The sequence below is a fragment of the Phalacrocorax aristotelis genome, chromosome 7 (genome assembly GCF_949628215.1).
Source record: "Phalacrocorax aristotelis chromosome 7, bGulAri2.1, whole genome shotgun sequence".
Taxonomy (NCBI): Eukaryota; Metazoa; Chordata; class Aves; order Suliformes; family Phalacrocoracidae; genus Phalacrocorax; species Phalacrocorax aristotelis.
The window spans coordinates 54,049,556-54,073,993 of record NC_134282.1 but is presented as its reverse complement, the minus strand read 5'-3'; the positions used below and the strand labels follow the sequence as shown (position 1 = coordinate 54,073,993).

At 48.4% G+C, this 24,438-nt stretch overlaps 1 protein-coding gene across 2 annotated transcripts; it reads left to right on the top strand.

Moving 5' to 3' along the window:
- Positions 1-260: 260 nt before the first annotated feature.
- Positions 261-23,081, top strand: ANP32A (acidic nuclear phosphoprotein 32 family member A). 2 transcript variants are annotated; one of them, XM_075100798.1, is made up of 8 exons: positions 261-393; positions 16,282-16,431; positions 16,589-16,711; positions 18,179-18,377; positions 18,584-18,682; positions 20,252-20,349; positions 21,380-21,440; positions 21,647-23,081. In XM_075100798.1, the coding sequence occupies exons 1-8, from the start codon at positions 340-342 to the stop codon at positions 21,706-21,708; spliced, it is 846 nt and encodes a 281-aa protein (XP_074956899.1). In that variant the 5' UTR covers positions 261-339; the 3' UTR covers positions 21,709-23,081. The 2 variants fall into 2 exon arrangements, with proteins under 2 accessions (XP_074956899.1, XP_074956900.1); XM_075100799.1 differs by lacking the exon at positions 261-393 and adding an exon at positions 1,541-1,573.
- The last annotated feature ends 1,357 nt before the right edge of the window (positions 23,082-24,438 follow it).

The window sequence follows — 24,438 nt, the reverse complement described above, 5'->3', positions numbered from 1 at the left end:
AGCACGGACTGATCCTCCGCTCCCAGCCGGGCTATCCCCCTGGCCGGCTTCGCCGCTCCCCTATTGGTTTCCACATCCCCTTCCACGCCCCTATTGGCTCCGGCCTCGCGTCGCGGCGACGCGGTTGGCGGGGAGGGCCGTCAATCATCTCGGAGCCCCCGGGAGCGCCCGCCTCCGCAGTTATCAGGTTAGTGTTCGCCGCGGTGCTGGGGCTGGGGATTCCGAGCGGAGCTGGTTGAGCCCTCAAAGTCCCTCCCGGCGCTGGCTTTGGGGGGACCCCGTCGGTGTCACCGCAGGAGCCGAGCCGGGGACAGCGAGCGACTCCCGCCAGCCACGGACATGGACATGAAGAAAAGGATCCACTTAGAGCTGCGGAACAGGACGCCCTCAGATGTAAGCAATGCAAAAAAAAAAAAAAAATAAAAATCCATCGCACGTTTTTTTTTTTTTTAAATATTTTTTTAGGGGAAGGGGGTGCATCCCGACCCCGCGGGGCTCGGGGAGGGGTGGGGGGGAGCAGCGGGGTGGGGGGGGGCGGCGGGGCCGCTGCTGCCCTTGAGGTGCTTACCTGTGTGTGTATGCGGCCGTGCACCCCAATTTTTTTTTTGGGGGGGGGGGGTGGGGGGTGTGCCCGAAGGCGCTCGCGTTATGGTCTAGGAGAGGGGTGGTGGGGGGGGGGAACCCCCCCTCCCCCCCCAAAAAAAAAAAAAACTAGAGGTTTGCTCCTGACTCTGCCGGTGTGCGATGCCTCGGAGGGGGCTCGCCGTGCATTAAATAAAAATAAGTTGGTGCTCCTCTGTCGGCGTGTTTAGTTCGCAAATATTTGTACTGGGTGCTGGGCAGGGAGAGGCAGACAGGGACTGCGAGGGAGTTGCGAATGGTTTAGTTTAAAGTGCGTCTTCATTTCTTTGCAGTGATCAGGCAAGAGAGACTGGGGAGCCATATTTGTAACTTTGTAGTCCTCATGAACGCGCCCTTTCTCTCTCTCTCTCTCTCCCCCCCCCTCCAGATGCTGAGAAGATAAAAAGAAAAGAATTTTTTAAACCAATGCTTAGCGTTTTGGGGGGCGATCGGGTTATCGCCGGCGGTAGCGCGAGCGGTGAATTAAAAAAAAAAATAATAATTGCAAGAAATAAATGCACTCTCCACCCCCTCCATCCCCACACACGCACAAAAAGGCTGGATGTGTGTGTGCGGGTGCGTGTTTTTCTCTCCCCCCCCCCGCCTCTCTCTTATCCCCCGGGGCCGGACTTCAGGTTGTTGTTCCGCGTCTGGCGGAATAAACGAGAGGGAGAGAAAAACTTTGTCAGGACAAAAAAAAAAAAATACTTAAAAAGCCCTTAAGAAAAAAAAAATGTATTTATTTAAAACACCGTAAAAGAGTGGGTGGTGGTGGCGGCGGCGGGGGGCAGGCGGGGCCCCCAACGCGCTCCGGCGGGGCGCGAACTCGGGGCGCACCGAGGCCGAGGGCAGCGCGGCGGGGAAGCCCCCTCCCCTTCCTCCCTCCTCCTCCTCCTCCTCCCCGCCCCGCCATCCCCCGCCAGGCCCTTGCATAATGGCCGGGGAGGCCAAGGTGTGCCCCGGCCCCGCCGCCGAAGGGGGAAGAAGGAAGGAAAAGGGGGGGAACGTACCTCTCCGGAGGGGAGGGCGGAGGCGAGGCGGCGGGACGGCGGCCGCCTGGTTTTGCGGTGGCCGAGCGCGGTGGCCGAGGGACAAAGGCGGGCAGGTCGATGTAACCTGCTCTTTAAAGTTTAAAAACTCCTGGGCGAGGAGGAGGAGGAGGAAGGAGGAGGGTGTGTGGAGGAGGGCGCCCGCCGCCGCCGCCGCGGCACACGCCACCGGCGGGCGGTGAGGCGAGGCGCGGGCCCGCCGGGCTCGTTGTTGGGGCGCGAGGGGCACCGTGAGGCGAGCGGGGCCGGCGGCCGAATGGCCCCCGCCGAGCCGCCGCCACACCGCAACTAGGACGCGGCGCCATTTTTTTTCCTCCCCCTCTCTTTCCCCCCCGCTCCTTCCTCCCTCCTCCTCCTCCTCCTCCTCCTCAGCTGCGGCGGAGGGAACGGCCGGCGGGGCCGTGAGGGGAGCCCCGCCGCCCCGCTCCGCCCGCGCGTTCCCGCTCTGGCAATGCCGGGGGGTAGCGGCGGTGTGTGGAAGTGCGACATGAGGCGTTGGCGGAGGGGGCCCTTCCCGCCGGCACTGCGGCGGCGGGGCCGGGCGGCGGCGGCGGGGCGCCCGGGCGCCCTCTCCGACATGACTGCCAGCCGCCGGGGCTGCCATTTTGTCGCCGCCGTCGCCGAGCGCGGGGCGGGAGGAGGCTCGCGACGACCGCGGCGGGACGAGCCAGGAGGGTAAAAAGGCGCCGTCCTCTCCCCCACCCCCACCCCTTTTATTGTTGTTATTTTTAATTATTTTTATTTAATCCCGCTGTGGGGCGGTTGGAGGCTGCCCTCCCGCCCCCGGCCTGCTGCGGGGACCGGGCCCCCCCCCCGGGCGGGAGCGGGGGGCTGGGATCCCGCCTTCCTCCAGGGCAGGGCCCTGCGGGAACGCAGCTCTCTGCTCTTGGGGCTCCTTTTTATTTTTTTTTATTATTATTTTTTGCCTTTTCCCCACTGCTTTTGGTCGATTTGCCCATCACACTCACTGCTGGAGGCGTATTCACCATTTTAAACACAGACCCACGGTTTAAATACGTGATCCAAAGTGCGTTAGGTGTAAACTGGACTTGTTTTTTTTCCCCTCCACGCTTGGATTTTCTTCAGTTTTTCTCCCTTCTGGCTCACGCCAAAGAAAGTTGAGAGCTCTGCTCTGGTGGGGTTTCACCGTTCCTCAGTAACTCAGAAATCTAGAGCAGTTTGTTGGTAAAATACGGTTTATTTAACCTGTCGCTTTTTCTTTTTACCTGCTAGCCTTTAACTCTGTCCCCGAATTACATGTATCAGCCCTCCCAAGGCAGCAAAGGTGATCACCTCCGTTTTAAAGCCAAATCTTTCCGCTTTCATACAAAGCAGAGAATTTGGGAATGCCATTCTGTTTAGAGTCCGCTTTGTAAAGCCGCTGGTGACAGATGTGCGCACGTGCTTTTGTGTCGTGGAGAGCTAAGTGTGCGGTTTGAAGTCTGTTTCTCTAAAATACCTATTAAAATAAAGTTCAGCTGAATCGAGCTAGTGCTTTAGCTAAAATACTTGGAACTGGGGATTAGAAGCGATTCTAATGCCAATGTCATTTATTTATGGATTTCAGTAAGTCATTGGGTGTGAACAGGATGGTTCTGCGAATTGTTTTCCTTAGTCTCTGCTTCCAAATATAGGCTGTATTTCTCCTCCTGTGGGGGACCACTGTTTTCAAACTTTTGAGTGAAACATAAATAAATCTTGGTGAAAGTAACCATGAATGTACTTGTTTTGGAGCTTCTGCCCAATATGTGCATAAGTTTTGTGGTACATCTTAATATATCCTGTTATCAGACCGTACGGGATGAAAACTTGTTGTAAATCAAAGTTAGATAATAGGTTGTTGATAAGGTGATGTGGTTCCTTCTGAGCTTGTATTAATACTTTACAGCTTGATCTGCCCGATACGGTTCTTGTGTAGAATACTGAGCCAGCTACTTCAGGCTGTTAAGTCATATAATCCTGTAAGGTTACACGTCAACTAATAAAACATGATATAAATGTCCTGAAGTAGACTGTATAGGAGCTATTTCTTCCTTTTCTTCCTTACCCTCTTTGGTTGCTTTTCCCCTCCATTTCTATATGAATTCAGGTTTGGTGAGAGGTCTGGGGTTTTTAGTGCTTGAAATTTGGTTTTTTTTCCTGTGCGTTGTACAGCCAGAGTTGAGCTTGCACATTTATTTTCTGCCCAGATATTTCAGTTTTTATCCCATTCTATTTAATGGTCACTTAAGGTAGCGCACTTGCCGTAGCCTTTGTCACATTGCTTATCTTATCAACATGGTTTTCTACTATAATTAACTGCCTGCTAGATATTGGCCAGGTGCAGTTTTTTTATGTGGGTTTCCTCCAGAGCCCTTAGCCGGTAGTGGTGACTGCTGACCTCGCAGAGCGGGGCTCGCCTGGGCACGTTTGTGGGCGTTCTTGTTCGATTCCCATCGTACGCTCATTAGTAAAACGCAAAGACTGTGAAACAAGCTGGGTACTGGGGCTCTCCTCAGCCGTGCGATGCAGAGGTAGGTTTTTGAAACCGTGCACAAAACTCACCTTCTCTGGTTTAGCACTGCCACGCCGGTTGGTTTAGTCTGAGGATTTAGTGCTTTATCAGCTCACAGTTGCGGCAGTGATAAAGCACTGACTGTAACACGGAGCATTTCTTACAGTTGTTCTAACTCTCTGTTGCACTTTAAAACTTATTTGACAGTCTGATTTCTCTCTGGTTTTCCTGTAGATTTTAACACTGAAGGGAAATACGGTGCAGTCTTGTATACAATGTGTTCTTTCAAACAAAGAAAATGAATAAAAAGGCTCTTTTCCCCAAGCTAGTTCCTTGTTGTGATACTTGCGATAACAGTAGAGAGTTTAAAGTGATGCACGTGGCTTTCAAGTTCTACATTTAGAAAAATATTTTGGTCTTGGGTGCAGATACATACTTATTTTACTTTCCGCAGGCTAAACAACCTCAAAATGGGAAGGGGATGTACTCTAGGCTGGAAACAAAGTGAGATATGGCTGTACCTAGGGAGGCACGATATCAGCACGGACAAACTGTGCGGTGTGTGCAGATTAGAATGGATTTTTGCAGCCTTGTATCACTTAACCACTTATGTAGCTGACAGCAGGGTGTAAATGTACAAAGAAGTAGCCGTCGTCTTCGCAAACTTCCCAAGTTTGCCTAACAGCTGGTGTTCATGGCTCTGAATTTCCAGGTGCAAACCTCTGAAATGAGCACCCTGTTAGATAGATGGATGCTCATCTCAGAGGGACCGCAGCCCCCAGAAGCCAGGCTGCAGAACAGGTGTGATGTGTGAGCTGTCCTCACTGAACTTTAGACGAGTTCACAGCAGACAGCTGGGCTGACCGGCGAAGTATTTGGCAAATTCTCTTAACCTGGACCAAGTTTTAAGCATATAAAAGGAGCTATGAACGTGGACTTGAAAAGCACTGGTATATGGATCTATGCCTAATTTTCCCATTTTTCTGTGATGCTGCTGGAAATTAGCAATGGTAGATTTATTGGTTTGGGTTTTTTTAACCCTCAACTCTTGAGAATTTACTTTTGACCAGCAATATGTAAAGTGCACAGTTATACAGTTACCTATCTGTATGATTCAGGTGTGTGTCCAAACACTGTCTTGATAAAAATGCATTAAGAGAAATAGTGGGCGTTTAGTTGATGTAACTGTGTTGCAGTCCATCAAAAAAATGCATCTCCTGAAGAAACAAGGCTTCTTTTCCTGCCCACCAGATGAAACAAGTTGTTGAAACAAGGGGAGGGGCGGGAAAAAGCCGCTTAGAACAAACCTAGGGTTAAGCCTAGCTATTATAATCCATCCTTGTGGCAGGATTTGTATGTTATATATCAATAAATAGAATATACCTTTCTGTTCTAAATGTACACCAAAAACTCCGGAGTGTCTCAAGGTACCATCATGTGTAGGGATTTAGAATTTACAAAATATCTTCTCTTCTGCTCTATTTAAAAGACCATACTGTCTACCTCAGTGATGCGTCTTTAAATGTATATTGAGTGGTGGCACAAGTATCACTGGCTGTTTTCTTAAATATTTACACCCCATAAGGCTGATGTTGACTGATTCTTCCCATTTTGTTTCATTCCTTCTGTGGATTACTGCCCCCATCCTCCTGCCCATAAAGGCACAGGTTTTGGTAAGTTGGAGAGCCTGAAAACTAGGAACTGGATCTGTGAAATGTGAGTGGGTGCTACGTCTTGAGTGTTTTTTTAATGAATTAAAAGTAAAGGAAGGCTATGGGAGTAGCTCTGGTTTGCACGCCAGGATCCCAGGTACCCACGAGGATCCCAGCCCCGCGTCTGGGAGGGAGCAGAACTGGCCCAGGGTGCCGGGAAGGGAGGAAGGGAGGTCCTTGCCTCGCCACCCGCCACGGCGGGCTTGCCATTTGTGGGGCGCGTGATAGCTTTCAGCAGTCTTGACTGACAAACAGCTCGGCTCAATGAACCAAACTCTCTGCATCTGCAGCAAGGTGCAAGTCTCAGGTGGGAAGAGGGAGCAGTGATGTTTTTGTTGTGCTTTGGAGTGATGGACACTTCTCAGCTATTTATGTGACACTACTGGACTTGTTCTGCATATAATTTTTTCCCCATCTCCTCTCTTGCTCTGGTATCCTTCAGACAACGCAGCTACTAAATACATAGTCTGTATTTTCACTAGGTTACTAAAATCAGTCCTGAAGCCCTTGCACATGTAAGCGTGACCTTTGAAATATTCACCCCTCACTGCCACACCCCACCCCCCCCACATCCCCCCCAAGAAAAGAAGCCTCAGTGGTTTCCCTTTATGCCGCTGTGTAAAAGTTGCGCTCTCTATTGGAGCGCTTGTCTGTCCATCAGCTCAGTCCATCAAACGCTTTCCCTTCAAAGCCCTAAAAAAAGCTAGGAAAAGCTTCTCTTACAAGTATGATTTGCCAATGCATTCTACAGCAGCTGACATCTTCAGAGACTGCTTTCCATATTAAATATGCAGCTCTTGAAATTAGTCTTAATTTAAATGCAGTGTTTCTTTTTTATGCATGTCTCCGCATCAGTCCTTTGTTGCTGAGGGCAATTCGGAGCGCTTGCGACTGAACAAACTGAGCAGTTCAGCTAAACGCTTAAAATCTCCAGCTGAAGAATTTTCAAATTAAAGGTGAAGTCTTATGCTTTGCTTCTGTTTTATTTAATAATAGCTGGCAGTGAATGAAAAGCACTGTGGATGTGGTATCGGGCCCTCTGGCTCTCAAATAGAGAGAAACGGAGACGTGGAGCTGAAGTGACCCGCACGAAGTCACCCACTCCAGGCAGGAGCAGAGCGAGGTGCTCTGCCAGTATGGGATACCATCGGTAGAGAGGGGAGAAGCAAGCAACGTTACCATGAATATTAAAAAGCATTTAATGCAATGATCAAGCAATTTAATAACTCAAATGTTTGAAACAGTCTGCCTAAAGAAGTATTTGGAGTTTTTGCAGTTATGCTGCTAACAGTAGAAACCAAAACAAAAACCAGCTATATGCTTTTGAATGAAACAGCTTTCCGTGTCCCCAAAGCGTGTTCTCGATTTATTAATTAGTGTGTTGCTTATGCATATGGCTGTACGGACCCTTGTAAATGTGTGAAAGTGTATTTATGTGACTCATGGGGTTTCTTGGTTTGGGGGGGGGGGTGTTTACTGAGAAAGACAACAGTAGATTATTCTTTCTGGAAGTTTTTTAGTGCTGGTGATGCCTCGTAATTAGATACGAGTGTAAGATGTAGTCAGAATTGCCAAGACTCTTCAACCTTCTGCCACTGAGGTATTTCACTTGGACCTTTAGTTTCTCACAGAACAGAGCGAAGGGACATAAAATTAGTTGGAGCCATATGTGTTGCTCTCGGAGTTTATAGCTATGCTGTGTAAAATATTAGAGGGTAAAAAAAGTAAATGTATTGATACTGAGCCAGATTTTTTTTCTGAGCTCTGCAAGCAGCCTTAAGCTGTCTCTGAACACAGAGCAGCTTTGATTTAGGGGGGGGAAAAAAAGCCCACAACAAAACCCACCACACATTAACCACCAAACAGATAAAACTCCCAAAATCTCCCTTCTTTCCTCCCCTGCTCCTTCCCTTTTTCTGGGGTAGGGGTGATGCAAGGCGCCCCGTACATGCAGAGCAGCCAGCAAAAAGAAGACGCTAACTGTGCTCATCCTTGTGGGAGTTAATGCCACCAGAGCCCAGCTCAAGGGGAGTTTAAAAGGTGGATTTAAACTGCTATTTTACTGCATCGCTTTGAACCTGGGGACAGCGATTTAACAAGGTGCTTGAGCAAAGACCGTGACATGCCCAGGGAGATGCCATGTTGTCACTGGATTGCTCTTGGTTCCTAGGCAAACGTTTTCATGCTGTTCCTTGGTTGCTCCCTCGTCCGGAGTGAATTTGGTTTTCACCTCTCCTCCCCTGGTCGTTTGTCACGGGTTCGGTACTATGTTGATGGGACTTTGCTGCTTCCAGCTCCATCCCTCCCCAGGCGCTCTTCTCAAGCGTGCTGGATGGTGGAGGTTTGAGAACTGTGCGGAACCACAATCCAAAAGATATTCCAGCTCAGAAAATATTCCAAGTTTCTTCATCTCGTGATTGTTAGATCAACTAAATTAAATACAAAGCACTTGCTGGGTATAGTTTATAAATGTGGAGTCAACCTGTAGAACTGTGGCACTGTAGTTCAGAGACAGCAGGATCGGGATCCGTGCACGTCCATGTATATTGGTCCTTGTAGCGAAGAATATAAGAGGCACCAAAGGTGTATCGGCACGATGCTGGAAGTTCAGTTTTGGGCTTCTAAAACCTGAAGCGTTTGAAAGTATTGGTGGGAGTTTCCGAGAAAAGATGCAGAAGCGGAATTCTAATATGAAAGTTTGACAGGGTTGCGTCATTTTGAGAAACCCTAGCTGAATTTTGAGGTCCAGTAGTAGTTTCATGTTACCTTGTTGCCAGACTTTGGAGTTCCAGCTTGGCTGAATGGGTATAGATGAGGCAAAACAGAAGTGGAGCGGGTTGCCGTTGAACCAGGCTGTGCTGGAAGCTGTTTTGTTCAGCAGTTGTGAATGGCTTGGTATGGATGGGGCAGATTGCAGAGTGCAGGTGGAAGCGACGCCTTTGTTCAGGTGCGGGGAACACGCATGGGGAAATCCTGTAAACTTGAGCCTGAACTGCTCTGAAGCCCTGACAGGCGCCTGGCGTTCAGCCGCGGCGAGGCTCTGCACTTGCACCCGATGTCCGTAATGGTGGTGATGGAGCACTGCGCAAAATCCCAAGGTATGCACATTAATCCCATCCAGTCTTTCCCAGCCGTCAGTGACAACCTCTGCCAATATGGTTCCCAAGTACTCTGGCTGCCAGATACCTTCGCTGTATCTCAGGGGACGGGGTTTGTGTTCCGTTGCAGGATTTTTTTTTTTGCGTAGCGTTTCTCCCTGCCTCTGGATTTGCAGATTCTCTGCCCAACGCAATAATGACCACGGCCCCTGCAAGGTAAATGGTCGTCAGCTAACTGGGTTAAGAAATGCACTGCGAGTGAGCCAACTCTATGTATCTCATCTCAGCTACATGTAATAAAGCCTTGAAGGGGTGCGTGAAGATACAAAATCACATGTTGGGTTGGCAAGGAAAAATCTTTATCGCTGTCACCTGCAGTTGGTGTCTATGAGCTTTATCTTGGTCTGCTTTTTACTTGTGTACCTTGGGGGAGAAAAAGGATGTCAACACCATTGGAATTCTCGCTTCCCCGATAAATTTAATTCTGTTTGTGGCTAGATCCTCATCCCCCAAGCATCTCTACTGGGCGATGCCCAGAAGGAGCAGCTGAGGGTTGCCCCACTGAAGGGGAATCCCCTGTGGCACCAAGCCAGCGCAGCCGGTGCCACGGCACCTGCTGCCTGCCCCTGCCTGCCTCCTTGCCTGTGGGCAGTGTGCCAGAGGTAGGAGGGGGCACAGCCCGAACGGGCAGCGCTCTGGCAAGCCTGGAAAGCCTCGACAGCTCTTGAGGTGCATCTTAATTGATGTACGGCAGCCCTGAGCTGCTCTAACTTGGGCTAGAGATTATTCTGTCCTCCTCTGTCTCCTTTTGTTTCCCACCAGGAGCTGAACTTAGCATAGCCCAGCTCTGCTGTGTGTTTATATCACAGGGGGCCCTAACGTGGCTGAAGGTCTTCCTTGAACGCAGGTGGCAAATGACATGTGGTGCCATCTTAACTTTAAAAAAAAAAAAAAAAATTCAGTTCCTCAGGTTGGTTACAGTTTGGTGACCATCTTAGAGCGGAAGTTGCATCGTGGCTTTGAGCCTTCAGAGCAGCGTCGGTAGCCCGAGGTGTTAAGTAGGCTGTTCATTCAAGCATTTCTTGGCCTAGTCATGTACCAGATAGTACCTGAAATGGAAGTGTTTCACTCATTCCAGTAGTACTATAGGGGAAGCTTGTAAAATTGAGCATGGAGAACATCATGTCCTTGCCATCACTGTAGAGCTAAGGATGAACGATGGGCTGCCTGCAAGACTTGGGCGTTATCTTGAGCCTTGTCAAACCTGTGCCTTTCCCAACCAATGAGAACGTTGTGACTGTGGAGGAGTGGCTTCTTTTAAACTTTGCTGCACAAACCAGGTGGAATAGAAACCTGAGGAGATCCGTGTCTGCTCAAGGAACCCCAAATCTGTGTGAGTACAGGTCTAGGACACAGTACAAGAACTAGAAGGACACAACCCTTGGCAGTCTGGTTACAGTAGACAGGCGTGGTCATTCTTTGCTGTGGAGCAATGCAGGGCTTTGCATGGACTATGCACGCTTCTGAGGCCAAAAGACCCCCAAAGGCAGAAAGCCAGGTGTCTGGGAGAAATGTTGGTGCATCTAGGAGAGAATAAAACTGTCTCTGCTTTCAAAAGTCATTCAGACTTCGCTTCCACTTACCACAACAGGCTTCCCTTGCTCTCCCCTTCCTTCTTTCCACAGCTCCACCCTTCTCCAAGTGAAATTTCCATTGGGTTAAGAGGTATGAAGGACTTCTCTCAATGCTGAGCTGGATCATTTATTTGGGAGCAGTGCAAGGCAGAGCTAAGACCCTCATCTTTACCTGCTGTTTTCTGATAAAAAGGCCACATAGCGGGGTATTCCTGTCCTAGGGGTACCATGTGCAACGTACACTTCAAAAGCATCTGGTCCATTGTGCTGAAAATGAGATGTTGCAGCCTTTGCTGTTCCTGCTTGTAAAGCTGGCAGAATGGTATTTGTACTTGTAAATTGGCCTTTTATCTTTTAAAATTTATATTCGCAACTGTGTCCTTCTGTCACCCTGTTAAGCCTTCAGTTGCAAGCCAGGATTCAGCAACTTAGTCCCAAGTTCACGGATCTCCCTGCCCATGGGTTGTAGGCCTTCTGAAGCAGAGGCTTTGCCTTTTTACCAGTTACAATGGAAATGTAGACTAAACATTAAGGTGATAACATGTGTGACTTAATAGTTATCTGCATGTGATTATATTCTGTTGATGGTGTATGTGTTGATAACTCGAGAGTACGGCCCTTTCAGAGGGGCAGCCTGCGCTGGGAAGGGGAGGCAGGGGAAGCTCCGCCAGGTACAGCGCAGAGCTAGTGAGTCCCAGATGTCACTTGTGACGAGTCCCGTGAAATCCAGCGGCTGCTTATGTGTTGGTTGCCTGTACATACCCTAGGAGTTGGTTGGAGTCTCGCAGTACACCCCGTGGCTATATTAAGGACACCATTTATGCGTTTGGGAACGCAGCTTAGTGCAGGAACCGTACTAGGAAACAAGAGTCCCTGGTTATCAAGCAGGCAGTAATGTGTGATGTCATGAGGAGATATAGGGGATGCAGTAATGCACAGCTAACAGCGCAGCGTGCGTTAACAGAGATGTGATGTCATGTGCTGAAAGCGTCTGGGACTATCCGAAATAGAAACCGGGATGGCCACAGGAGAACGGGTCCAAGGCACGTGGCCTGAGGAGTTTGTTGGAGAAGCAGCCATCTACTTGCTTCTGTGCGACTGCTGCAAACTAAGGACTGATAGCAGCAAACCACAGAGCAATGCTCGAGCAGAAGTACGCGGCCACCCAGGAAGCACCTGCTCGAGCAGATGGCACCCGCTGAAGGGGGCAGAGGGGCAGCAGAGCCCTGAGCCGCCCCGGGAGCGCCGAGGGCAATGCAGAACGGCAGGCTGGGCAAGAAGCTGTACGATGTGTAATATCCCTACGCGAGTGCCGGACGGTGCCTTATCATAAATACTATCGAAGACACAGGTATGTACTACAGGAACCAACCTAGCCACCTGCTTGTTTGGTTTTCCGCTAGACACTCACCTGCGAGTGCTTTCTTAGCTGTTCAGGTAAGTACTGCGGTGTTATCTGTGATGGCCGGTTACCTGTGGCATGTTGTTCTTCCACTGTTTCTCACTAGGTAGCAGTTTTTTGGGAGAAGGAGGAAAGATAAGTACGGCTCACGTGGTCTGTCTTGTACTAGTCCTCACCTGTATTAGTACTTACTCCAATTAGTGCTTTGATTTGCCTATGCATTGTGGCGTGAACAGATTGACCCTATACAACTTCTGCAAGTTGAATCTTCCTGTCTTTGATGCAGCTAGACGTGAATTAGCTGAGGGCCCTTATCCCCTTAGCCTATCTCTCCAAATGAGTTCAGATTGACCTCCCTAATTCTGACTGCTGGTCTACGTGTCTGTAATGTTACAGACTCTGCAGTGTGATACAACTAAATTGGTTCAGACCAGCTGAGGCCCACTCGTCTCGCTCAGGGCCATAACAAGGGTGCTCTTCCAGGCTACTTACATCAGGCAAGGGTTTATTCTGTGTTTTGGTGACAGAGTATGAGGAAAGAAAGGTAAAAACTATAGTCTACTGTGTGCTTTCAGGGAAGTTCAGTAGATGTTTGGCGAGTGATTCAGGAGCTGGAATTTTCCTTAAAATTACAAAGACTTCTGAAAAACAAGTGAGGAATAGGTTTTTAGTCCTTCTGTCATACTTTTGTGGTAATGAGCTGTTTTAGATGGAATGTAGCTTTACTAAGGTCACCTTTCCACTTCTCCCTTTCTGTATACTGACACAGTTACGTGCTCACGAACCGTCAAGGCTGTGGTGTGCCTGGATGAGGCCCAGCATCCTCGCAAGGGGGCTATGGTTCGAGAGGAGACCTCTGTGCAGCAGCCAGTGCCTCGGAAAAGTGCCCCGATAATATCGCAGAGGGGCCTTGGAGAGCAGTGCCCTCTCCCGGGGGGCACAGTGCTGCCTCACGGTTAGCTGCAAACCAGCAAGTCCTTAAGGAGACAAGTCAGAGTGGAAGGGGAGGGGAGTGGGATGTGCAGGCTGTGGGCAAATAGCTACAGGGGAATTTTAATAATTACACAGTTTTTATAAGCTGGTGATAGTTTTTACAGCCCATGCTGTATGGAGACAACTGGGGACGATGCAGCAGTGAGCGCACACGTGGCCGCGAAGCTGGGAGAAGCCGCACCAGCCCGGTTTGTTCTCCTTTTGCGCACGTGTATTTTCTATGGGATTCTTAAATCTCTTCAGACCATAAGGCCATCTTAATTTTGACTTGAATTTTATTTTGTGGCGTCACGTTCTTTCAGAAACGATTCGGTGCGTTAGCACGCCTCTGAGCACGTAAGTGCCGAAGTTACGTCGCTGCGGTTGCGTTGCTGGAGCGTCAGGAGCCTGTGCTCTGCCGTTTCCTAAACTCGCTCTTCGATTCCACCAAGCTTTCCACCGCTTGCAAACCTGCCCGGTTTTATTCCGTGATAGCTTACCTGTGGAGTCGTTTTGACTGTGGTTTTGCCCAGTGTCTTGGTACTGGGCACAGCAAAGAAGAGAGCGTTGCGGTTCTGTGTCAAAAGTTTTCTCAGAGGTAGAGAGGAAACAGCAGCCTTGCACTGAAAAGAGCAAACCAAAAGTAGAAGCTGGTTGGCTCTCCTACCACCATATTAAAGGGATTTTATTCCGCATCTGTGGATATTTTCAGCTCCCACCGAAATCTCCTCTCTACCCCTGAGGAAGCTTTGTCCAATTCCCCGTTTGCCTCTTCTCCGTGCTGCCCTTGGGCAGGATGAAGGGCTGTCCCACCACCCGGGGTGAGGACAGACACTGGTTCTTTCCCAGTTTAGGTGCAGCTTCACTCTGTGCCTTTGGTCGGCTGCATAGCTCAGAGCTGGAGCTGACCCTAAACTCAGCTGGCTGCTGCAGCTGCGAGCATTTTCCCTCCCCAGACTCCCTCCCGCCTCGCTTCACCTTCCTATGGGTGCTCTTGCAAGCTTCCTTTGCAAAGAGGATAAGGGAAAAAAAAAAGACCTCCAGGCTCCCCAGCCATACACCAACATGGCACAGCCGGCACCACGGTGCTCTCCTTTGCCCTTCGGGCTCCGAAATGTGTCTGTAGGTGGGTGCTGTCTGGGATGAGCCACCTCGCTGGCCAAGGGAGATAACAGGGCAGGCAGGGGCCTCGTGTGCTGGCGAGCAAGGACACAGATAGGGGGAAATGTCGCTGGTGCGTGCTCTGGGTTTGGGGTGGAGCGGCTTTTATTTTACTTTCTTATTTTACTTTCTTTTTTTTCTTTTTTTTTTTTCTTTTTTTTTTGGCGGGAACTTCGTGTGTGTGTGTCAAGCAGATGACTGAGAAAACTGTATTTGTCCCCAGATTGATCTCACTGGAGGATCCTGATACTTAACTACTGTTACAGTAAGAAGATACATGTTTGCCTTTAAAATGGCTTTCCTGCTGTCCAAATTTCAAAGCAAAGAGGGTTTTTTGTAGTTTGTTTTTGGGGTTTTGTTCCCCCTGCCTCCGCCAGCAGAATAGATGTATGTGGGATCAGGAGCGTTTGACTTGATCATTGGTTTCTTCTAACGGGCCTGAAATTCTTCTGGAAGACTTCTGTGTAGTCATTCTCTATCATCATAATTCTTCTAGGAAAATCGAGGAGTCTTGGAAAATGTATTTCCTGTCTAACGCTGATCCTCCTACTCTCAATGAATCACTTGTGCTCTCGTGTTGCTTTGGGCTGACTTCCCTATTGACTTCAGTGCCTGGGATTTAATTAGAAATCTAGGGATGTTATTTGGAGCTATAAAACTACATAGGATTTGTCTCTGCAGCGGGATTACTGTAATAAAAAAATTAAGAAAATTAAATATTTGCATATTAACTGCCCTTGGTGTGAACTGAAGAGTCGCTTCATGTTCCTGCATACACTGCTCTTGCAGACTTGTTCTATCCCTTCCTCGCTAAAAGCAGCACCCCCTCCCTTCCCAAACCTCTAAACAAACCTCAGCCACGGGACGGGGTCTGCAGTGCACGCAGAAGGATGGGGTTTCCTGGGCATTTTATACGGGAGAAATAACCCCCAGCAGGTCTCTGCTGGTGTGAAAATGCCTGGATGTTCCCCGCATGGGTCCTTCCTCTGGAATCATAGTCCTTGGTGGCAGAGTTTCCCCTGAGTCCAGGAAAACTCATACTGACTACTAAGGGACTTGAATCCCATAAGGCTGACCTGGTTTTGGGGTGAAAAGCAGTTTTTTTCAGGGAGGGATGTATTTAGGGGCATTTTTGCATTGATGCTTTGTGTCCGTTGAAGATAGCACCTGCACAAAGAGCGGTGCTTGATTTAAAAAAAAAAAAACAAAACCAAAACCCAAACAAACAAAAAAAAAAACCCATAAAACCCCAAAACAAACAAAACCAAAAAAACCCAAACCCCAATAAAACCCTGCAGCCTGTAACTTGCTGTACCCAGCCGTGGGGCTGCCCAGCCTTGGCTGTCGGGCAGGTCCTGTGCTGCTCAGGCCCATTATCTTCGTCCCTCGCTTCGAGCCTCCCTGCCGCAGCAGGGCAGGGGAGATAAGGGGTGTGCTGCAGCTACGCTCACCGAACCTCCCTGGCCAGCATCATCTGACACAGCCTTGTAATTCCCCAAGAAAGGAGTTAACTCCGTGGAGAAGATCTTCCCCTGAAGTACCACCAAGCTCCTGTAACTAGGAGCGGTGAGGTTAGACTCCAGCAAGACCTGGTTTAGGATCACCAGTGCCTGCTGTTGGGTTTTGGGAGTGTCTGAGCAGAGAGCGATCTCTTCACGCTTGAAAAGCTCGGATAAAGTTTGCATGCAGAGAGAAGCTATTTTAACCACTGATGATACGTTGTAATAGCGCACGGGTTGTATGGAGTGTCAAAGTTGTAGGTTAGTTTAAAATAGATTGGTTTCATGTTTTTCAGAATGCTTATTTCTTGTGTATACCGAGGACGAGGTTATTTCTAACAACCAAATCGGTTAGGCCAGGGTTCATGTTTTTGAACGCGTTTGCACCGTTTATAGAATAACACAAAGGTGGGCAGTTGAAGCAAAGCCAAATATCTGCGTTTTTGAAACACCGGTAACCTGGCATGCCAGCAAAAGTAGGGATCAGACACTGAGAACAACCTTGGGCATACTTGCCAGTTTATGGAATGCCTTTCATTTTTGCCTGGTCTGTGTCATCCTTCGCTCGTGAGGGAAATCTTTATCCTCCAGATGAAGAGGAAACCGTCTTAAACGCATTTTGCATTGTTCTTTTTCCAGGTTAAAGAACTCGTTCTTGACAACTGTAGGTCATACGAAGGCAAAATCGAAGGCCTTACAGATGAGTTCGAAGAGCTGGAATTCTTAAGTACAATCAACGTAGGCTTAACCTCAGTTGCAAACTTACCAAAGTTAAACAAACTTAAGAAGGTAAATAAAATACCCTGTTCCATATCCCCCACCCCCCGCCTTTGCACTATACTGCATGTGTGAAGTAGTTGTTTGTATAAAACCGTAATTTAGCTGGCCAAACTGCTTTGTGATACGTGTTTGCACTAAAAACTCAAGACGTTTGTATGCCTTTTAGCTCGAGCTAAGCGACAACAGAATCTCAGGAGGACTGGAAGTGTTGGCAGAAAAGTGTCCAAACCTCACGCATCTAAATCTAAGCGGCAACAAAATAAAAGATCTCGGTACAATAGAACCGCTGGTAAGTTGACATGATACAGGGTCAAATCAAACCCTCTTTTGTGATGAGTAGAGGCGTTTTGGCCTTGGAAAGACCGAAGCAACTTGCAGTGGAGTGTCTTCAGTGCTTATCTCTCCGGCCAGGTTGCGATGGGGCTCAGCCTGGCCCCGGGCTGTCTCGCAGCCCTGCCCTGGGGCTGTGCTGGCAGCATGAGTGGCTGCTTCCCTCTAGCGGCTGCTGCTCCGCCGCCGGGGCTGGGCTCTCCCCGCGGGCGTTCCGCGGTGGCATGGGCTCCGGCTCTGTCTCCCAGACGCTCTGCTTGAGCTGGGCGTGTTTTCCCTCAAGCGTTGGGTCTAAAATCACCAGCTTCTGCCCAGGGGTGTGGCGTGTGCTGGGGGTGGTAGGGGCCGGCTGTAGCCCCGTGTGCCTCCATGTGGGTTTGCTCACTGCAGCTGGGCAGAGGCTGCTGAGCTTCCAACTTATTCCTGCTGGTTTCCATTGCCTCTCCTGCTCACGGATATTATACTTCTCATTTCAAGCACTGAGTTCAATTTTGTCAGGTTACGGTTCCAAAAAGCATCCAGGTGTCAATTCTGGTGGTGCTGTTTTCTAGTTTTTGGCTTGTGTGCCCTTTGCTCTCTAGGAATGAAGTTTTGGCTCATGCTTATTTCCCAAATACTTGCTCTTAAAACGTCTCAAGGAACAGTTCTCAGGTGAGTCCACCCTGGATCGCCTTTCCCCCAGCAGAAAGGGAGAGCAGAGTAGTTAAACTCCTGGAGCAAATGGATGAGAGAGAGGATTATAGCTGCTCCCAGTTTCGGGCTTATTTCTTTCTTGATGTCACCATTGCTCCACGTGCTAAACGCCAGAAGAGAGTTATTTCATAATATTTGATACAAAACCTCAACTTCTTGTGCTTTTATTGTTAGTACTTTGAAGCGCTGTAGGCAATGCAGACGACCTCCTCCTCCTCAAAAAAAAAAAAATGAAAACCAGGAATTGACTTCCAGTTCAATTTCTAAACATTTTTATTTTTTCCAAAGGCTACAGTACAATCGTTAAAATTTTTAAGATTTCTCCTATTAAAATTCTTGTGTCCAAAGAAATCTTTCTTCTTCCATTGAAAGCAGTAGTTTAAATATACCTGACTGCTGGCTCCAATACCTTGCCTTGCAGGACTATTATTTACTCTTAGCTTGGCCTCTTGCAGCATGTGTGATTTTTTGCATCGTTACCTCTTTCCAAACCTCAGTCTCCTACTTGGGAGATGCTGAATGTGGGAGAGGGCATTTTCCACTCGCAGATACCGAAGCAGCAGCGGCCAGGCACTGCAGATTTCTGCGCCCCGCCGGTTTAGCAGGCAGAGACCAAAATGACCATTTTGTCACGGGAAGCTCTTGAGCACATTAACTCTGGCTGCTGTTGTGTTCTCTTCTCCGTACAGAGTTATCGTAACACTGAACTTAAACGGCTTCTCTTTCTTTGCAGAAAAAGTTAGAAAACCTGAAGAGTCTAGACCTTTTCAATTGCGAGGTAACCAACTTGAACGATTATAGAGAAAATGTATTCAATCTCCTCCCGCAACTCACATACCTCGATGGCTACGATCGGGATGACAAAGAAGCACCGGACTCTGATGCAGAGGGCTACGTGGAGGGCTTAGACGACGAGGAGGAAGAGGAAGATGGTATGTGAATTGTGCTACTTAGTGTACGTAAGTTAAAAGATCAATATGCTGCCTAGTACATTTTGCTTCCAGCTCTGACTTGTTGGCAAGAGAAGGGTGTTCTCAGCAGCTCCTTCCTGACTGATGTAAAGGAGAAGTACCTCAGTGTCCTCTGAAGGAACGAGGGGAAAGGAGATGGGCAGGGCCTGAAAGAGCTACTTTCTCAGTCTTATCTCTAGTGAAAGATCGGGATGACAAAGAAGCACCGGACTCTGATGCAGAGGGCTACGTGGAGGGCTTAGACGACGAGGAGGAAGATGAAGATGGTATGTGAATTTGTGCTACTTGGTGTACGTAAGTTGTGAGACTGATGCGCTGCGTGGCACGTTTTGCTTCCAGCTCTGACTTGTTGGCAGGAGAAGGGCGTCCTCGGCGGCTCCTTCCGGCTCGTGTAAAGCAGAAGTATCTCGGTGTCCTCCGAAGGCCCGAGGAGGGAGGAGGTGGGCAGGGCCTGAAAGAGCTCATTTCTCAGTTCTATCTCTAGCGAAAGGTGGGGAGTGAAAGGGTGGTAGGAGAAAGGGGCCAGGAGGAGTAAGACAAGCAGTAAGGCACTGAAAGAGTTGAGGGAACAGCTAACCCCAGGGGGTGAGGACGTAAGGGAGAAAAAGAGGTAAGAAAGGGTGGCATGCACATGCTACAGTTTTCCAGGAACAGTACAGTCAGGGACGTGTGAGCAGTTGTGTAGACCCTGATGGAGAAGGGCAGGGTGGAGAACCAGACCAGGAATAGAAAAAAGTAGCTGAGTCAAGGAACTAAGTAAAGGAGCCAAGGCATTAATAGGAGTCTGCAGCTGCTCTGTGAGGACAAAATGAACTAATTGGGATCAGACAGAAGAGAGGAGAGCGTGTGTATTGAAGTCTGCCTGGGGGCAAGCTCTGTGAAAGGCACTAACGAAGCAGCAAAGCAACTTTTTAGCGTTAGGCAACTGCACGGTGGGTCCCACTGCGCTGTAGGTGCCGTTCTGCCTCCCCAGCAGACTGCACTCGGAGGCATCAGTGTACCGGTCGGATGAGTATCCGGCTGAGTTGGGGGAATTTGCTAGACTCTTCAAACCCAGCTGCACAGCAAAAGCAGAATAGCTGGACTTGCACTTTTCCCTCGAGTGCTGAATGCGAGCATTGGTGTGAGGGGCGAATGCTGCAGCGGTGCCTGGCAGAGCGGCGCGTTCAGCCAGGTTCAGCAGGGACACATTCTCCTCATCAGAGCACAAGTCCGGGCCTGCATTCAAATGCATGAAAAAGCTCCAAAACACCATTCCTGCAGCATGGAAAACACTTCCTGGTTTGTTGCTTGGGCTAGTTGCAGTTAATCTCTTTCCTCTTGAAAAGAGATTGCAAACCTGTAGGACAGATTGTGTGTGACCCTTTTGCATTGCCCTGGCAGTGTAAAGGCAAGGGGTGGCCCTTGGGGAGGGTTCCAAGTGCATGGTTGGCTTGTAAAGTTCTGCTCTATCCTGGTGGGAGCAGATGGACACTTGCAGATGAAGAGCTGCAAGTGTCCTGTGGGATCAAAAATGCATATTGGTAGTGGGAAGCGGAGCAGCTGAAGCTAAAGCAGTCCCGAGGCTGCCGTGAGTTAGTGCCAAGGCCCCTGCAGCCCTAGAGCAGCTCAGACCGTGGGTGCAGCTGCCACCCTACCCTGTCGCTAGGCTAAAGAGGCGCAGGATGACATCTAGCCCTGTCTAGCAGCTGGAGGGCTGCCTTTAATTCTGTAATGCCCTTGAGCAGCGCTCGCAGTTTGCTCCTTGTGTTGCTGGGAGGTCAGATCTCAGGTGGCAGCGTTGGCAAAAAGTAAACTTTAAATGTCTGAGTGGTTAATCTTGTTTGACTGTATAGAAGAGGAGTATGATGATGATGCTCAGGTAGTAGAAGATGAAGAAGACGAGGAGGAAGAGGAGGAAGGAGAAGAGGAGGATGTGAGCGGAGAAGAGGAGGTAAGGATTTGTGCAGTTCATAAATGGGTGTGGAGTGAACGTTCTGTAACTGGGAATAGTTGGGGAAGAAACGCACGGAACGTTGGAGGCTTTTAGTACTTGAAGTGTGTGCTTGCTTTTTTCACTTGAGAAGCACCGCAGCGAGGGGCGGGTTGGCTTTGAGGCGTGCCTGTCTATGAGCCAGCTGCCATCTAGTGACCACTGACATGAAATCATTCTGTTTATTGGGCTGATGTCAAAAGTACTGTCAGGAACACCTGCAGCCCTCGTTTGTGGTGCCCTTGAAGGGCTGGGGTTACAGCCTCCGTACAGGCGAGAGGGTGGTATGTGCCTTAGTGACCCTGTGCTCTCAGGGGAAGGTTCCTCCTTGGGCACATCCCTCGTGGTTCTTCAGGGTGCTTAAATCCTTCGTGCAGTCCAGCTTCTGTGTGCAGGGCGTGCTGAGCCCGGTCACGGTCTGCTGAGACTTTGCTGTTAGCACAACCACTGGGAACGGGGCTAAAATTTATCTGTAGGAGGCCGTATTATCCGTCCTCTGACCAAACGACCTTAGATGCTTAACTGCCGCTCCTGCACGGCTGGTCGGCTTCTTCTCAAAACCAACAGCAGCTCCTCAGGCGCTGGAGCCGCCGGTTCCTGTTTTATCTCTCCCTGCCCCTACAACGTGCGCCTTCTCCTACCGGCCAGTCATCGAGTTCTGTTAAACTCGAGACATCATAATGAAATTTGCAGCTACGTGTTGGCATGAAGTATAAAACCCTTTTCTCGCTGAAGACTTGACGCGAGAAGTGGCTGCTATGATTGCTTGTGATTTTCTGCATTGAAACTTGGGCCAGAGTCCAGTTATACTGTAGCAAAAACGGGCGCTTATGTAAGTGCGTGGGAAGTGCCTGCCTTTTTGTTTGGTTTTTGTTTAAGATGCTTCAAGGACTTTCTTTCTGTTGTAAAATGCTGTTGGATATTGGCAAATTGTGGAAGGTCCCACGCTGAAATGGACTTTTTAAATCCTTCCTTTTTTTTTTAAATCCAGGAGGATGAAGAAGGCTACAACGATGGTGAGGTAGATGACGATGAAGATGAAGAAGAGCCCGGTATGGCCGTAATCCATTTTTTTGCTAGAGATAATAATAATTTTTCAAAAAAGTAAAATACCATTTTCTAAAAAGCAGGCTCAGGTTTGTGTTCCTGCTCCTTTGATAGCAAGCCAGTTGCTGGAGTGGAAGCTTGTTGAACTTGTTCGGCGCCTCAGCAGCGTCAGGGAGCGCTCGTATAATCCACGTTGTGTTTTATTTCCTAGATGAAGAACGGGGACAGAAGAGAAAACGAGAACCTGAAGACGAAGGGGATGAAGATGACTAAACTGAATAACCTATTTTGAAAATTTCCTATTGTGATTTGACTGTTTTTACCCTGTATTTCCCCTCCCCACACCCCCAACCTTTTATTTTCTTTTTTTTTTCTTTTTTTTTTTTTTTTTTCTGATTGTAATGTTGCTGTGGGAACGAGAGGGAGAAGCAGACTGGGTGGGCAAGGGAATAAAATACTATTTTTACTGCCACTCCTCCTCCTATTCATTTTAAGTTGTTTTTTTCTTTTTCTTTTCGTCCCTCTCTTAGTCCCTGTACCTGCAATAGTAAGTATAAACCAAGTGGTAATTTGTTTCTTATTATTGGAGTGGATAGTTTGACATCTTCAAAAAAAAAAAAAAAAGACAAAAAAGTAGAAGATCAGTGGACGATACCCCAAATACACATACTGCTCTGTTCTGAGACAGCCGGGTAGCCTTGGTTGTTGGGATTTTTCCACCGCTGCCAGTCACTAAATACATCGTAAGCGTTTTTGGGGGATGCTGCCAATCTGGGCAGCGCGTCCCTCCACAGCAACAGGTGTGAGAATGGCATATTGATAAAGTGATTTATTTGTTGCCTGTCCGTGAATGACTGCCATTTTCAGCCAATGCTTTCCCTGCTTTTGTAGGTACCTTTTATTTTGCTGTTTGTAAATAGTGACCAAATGTTTTTGTTGGGGTTGTTTTTCTTCTTTTTTTGGGGGGGTGTTCCTTTGGATCTGGTTTGTGGGGTGAATTTGCAATCCCCTCCCTTCCCTGCCCTGTGTGTTGTGTGTTTTCCTTCGTTTGTTTTGGGGTTGGTTTGTTTTTTTTTGTTTTGTTTTTTTTTGGCTAGGGTATAGCCAATACACTGAAAATGGCAGGCATTTAAATATATATATAAATATATATAAAAAGTGTTCCTAATTCCTGAGTTACTAGTGAAATGAATTTGACAATTGTAATAAAAAAAATGTTTCAACCCTTTTAAATAAGGTGTGTACTATTTTGGTCTGTAATATATAACACCTAGTCAATTTTAAGTGATGAGAAACTACTTCCACTTGTGCTATATACTTTGAAAATTTTTACAAACCTAAATACAGGAGGCAGTTCAGCATGTAGGGTAGGAGGTTTCTTTTCATACACTCAAGCACGAGATACTAATACAAAATTGTATTTTCTTACCTAGTGGAAGTCAGTAAAATGACTGAAAATACCTAGTGAATGTACAGTTTTACTTTCATATCCCTCTTTAAAATAGCTCTAGAAGTGACTTGTATTTCCTAGTCAATATTTCATCTGTATAAATACATTTGCAACAGTTTTTTTTTCCCAGAAGAGCCAAACTTTGAGTTTTATGTCTGTTTGTCATTGATGAATTTCAATAAATCTTTTTATACAATTTTTCTGTGGCTTATTTGAGTAAAACGGGCCACGGGGAAGGAATCGCATACCTTTTTTAAAAAGGCATTTACTGAGCTATTCTGGTAAATTCCCTGGTATTTTTAGTAGCTTGATGATACGTTTTGCTCCATAAAAACTACTCTTAGCCATGGCTGGGTGAACCAAGGGAGAGGTTTTGGCTTTAACGCAAATAATGGTATGCCGTTTTTCTTCCAAAACGAGGGTTTCTTCTGTGTTACCAGCGTGATTATTGAGGTTCAGCGTGTTCATTTCTACTCTTTAATCCTATCCCTGTTTATCCAGGCCCGGAAGAAAGAATCTCTTGATTTTCTTCGTCTGAGCGAGGTGCTGTGGTTCGGGGTGTGAGTTCGGGGTTGGTGTATCTAGGAGCTGTGGTCAACCTGAGACGAGGGCTGTCTGCTGCGACTTCCCGCCAGTCCAGAGCTAAGTCCCCGCGTGTTCCTCTCTCATGAATGAATTGGGTATTAAAGGAGAATGGCAGAGCAAGGAGCATACACTGGGTGCTTAAAATTAAGTTTCTGTGCCGTGCAAGAGCATGAGAAGCTGTGGAAGATCACGTATTCCCCCTTCTTAACTAGATCTCTTCGGAAAAAGCCATGCCTGTTTTGTAGGTGGGAAACTACGCTCTCCTGAAGGGTTTGCGTAGGGTGGGGTGTCTTGGTTTGTCTCTCTTTAAGATGAAATACTTGCGAGCTTCTCCCTCCCCAGCCAGGATCTGCTGGTGTGAAAGCAAAACCACGAACTGGCAGGGCAGGGTCGGGCTCCTACAAAGCGAACAGCAGCCACCAGCCCTGCGTAACACTGGGGCAAGGCCAGCAGCTCTCGAGCTAAAGCCCAAACAGAGCCCGTGTGCCCCTGAACTAGCTCAGTCTAAGACTTCAGTTTAGGCTGAGTTCAGTATAAAGTTCAGGCTTTATACTGGGGAACTCGGTTTTCCAAAGACCCAGCTTTTACTCGAGCTGTTAGAAGGCAGCGGCAGCGTCTGGACCTGACCTTCCCTGCACGATGAGCCTCTGTAGGTCCCAGAGACGCAGCAAACGAGCCCGCCCAGATGAACGTCCCCTTCGCATGCAGAGCGTGCAGCAACACCAGGCTCACGCGGTGATGCCGAAGCGACATTCGGTTTCACCTTTGTCACCCGTGGGCTCTACCGAGCCACCTCTGGCTTGCAGAGCGGTTTTTCCTCTTACCCTGGAAGCGCCGAGAAACCCTTCAGCTCTTCGCCTTGTGTGAGCGGTGAACAGCCGGGGTGTCGTTTAAGTGACTCTTCTCTTTGTGCTGTTAATTGTTTCAAAGCTTACTTTGGAATTAATTAGGTTTCTCAAGGAGAACTG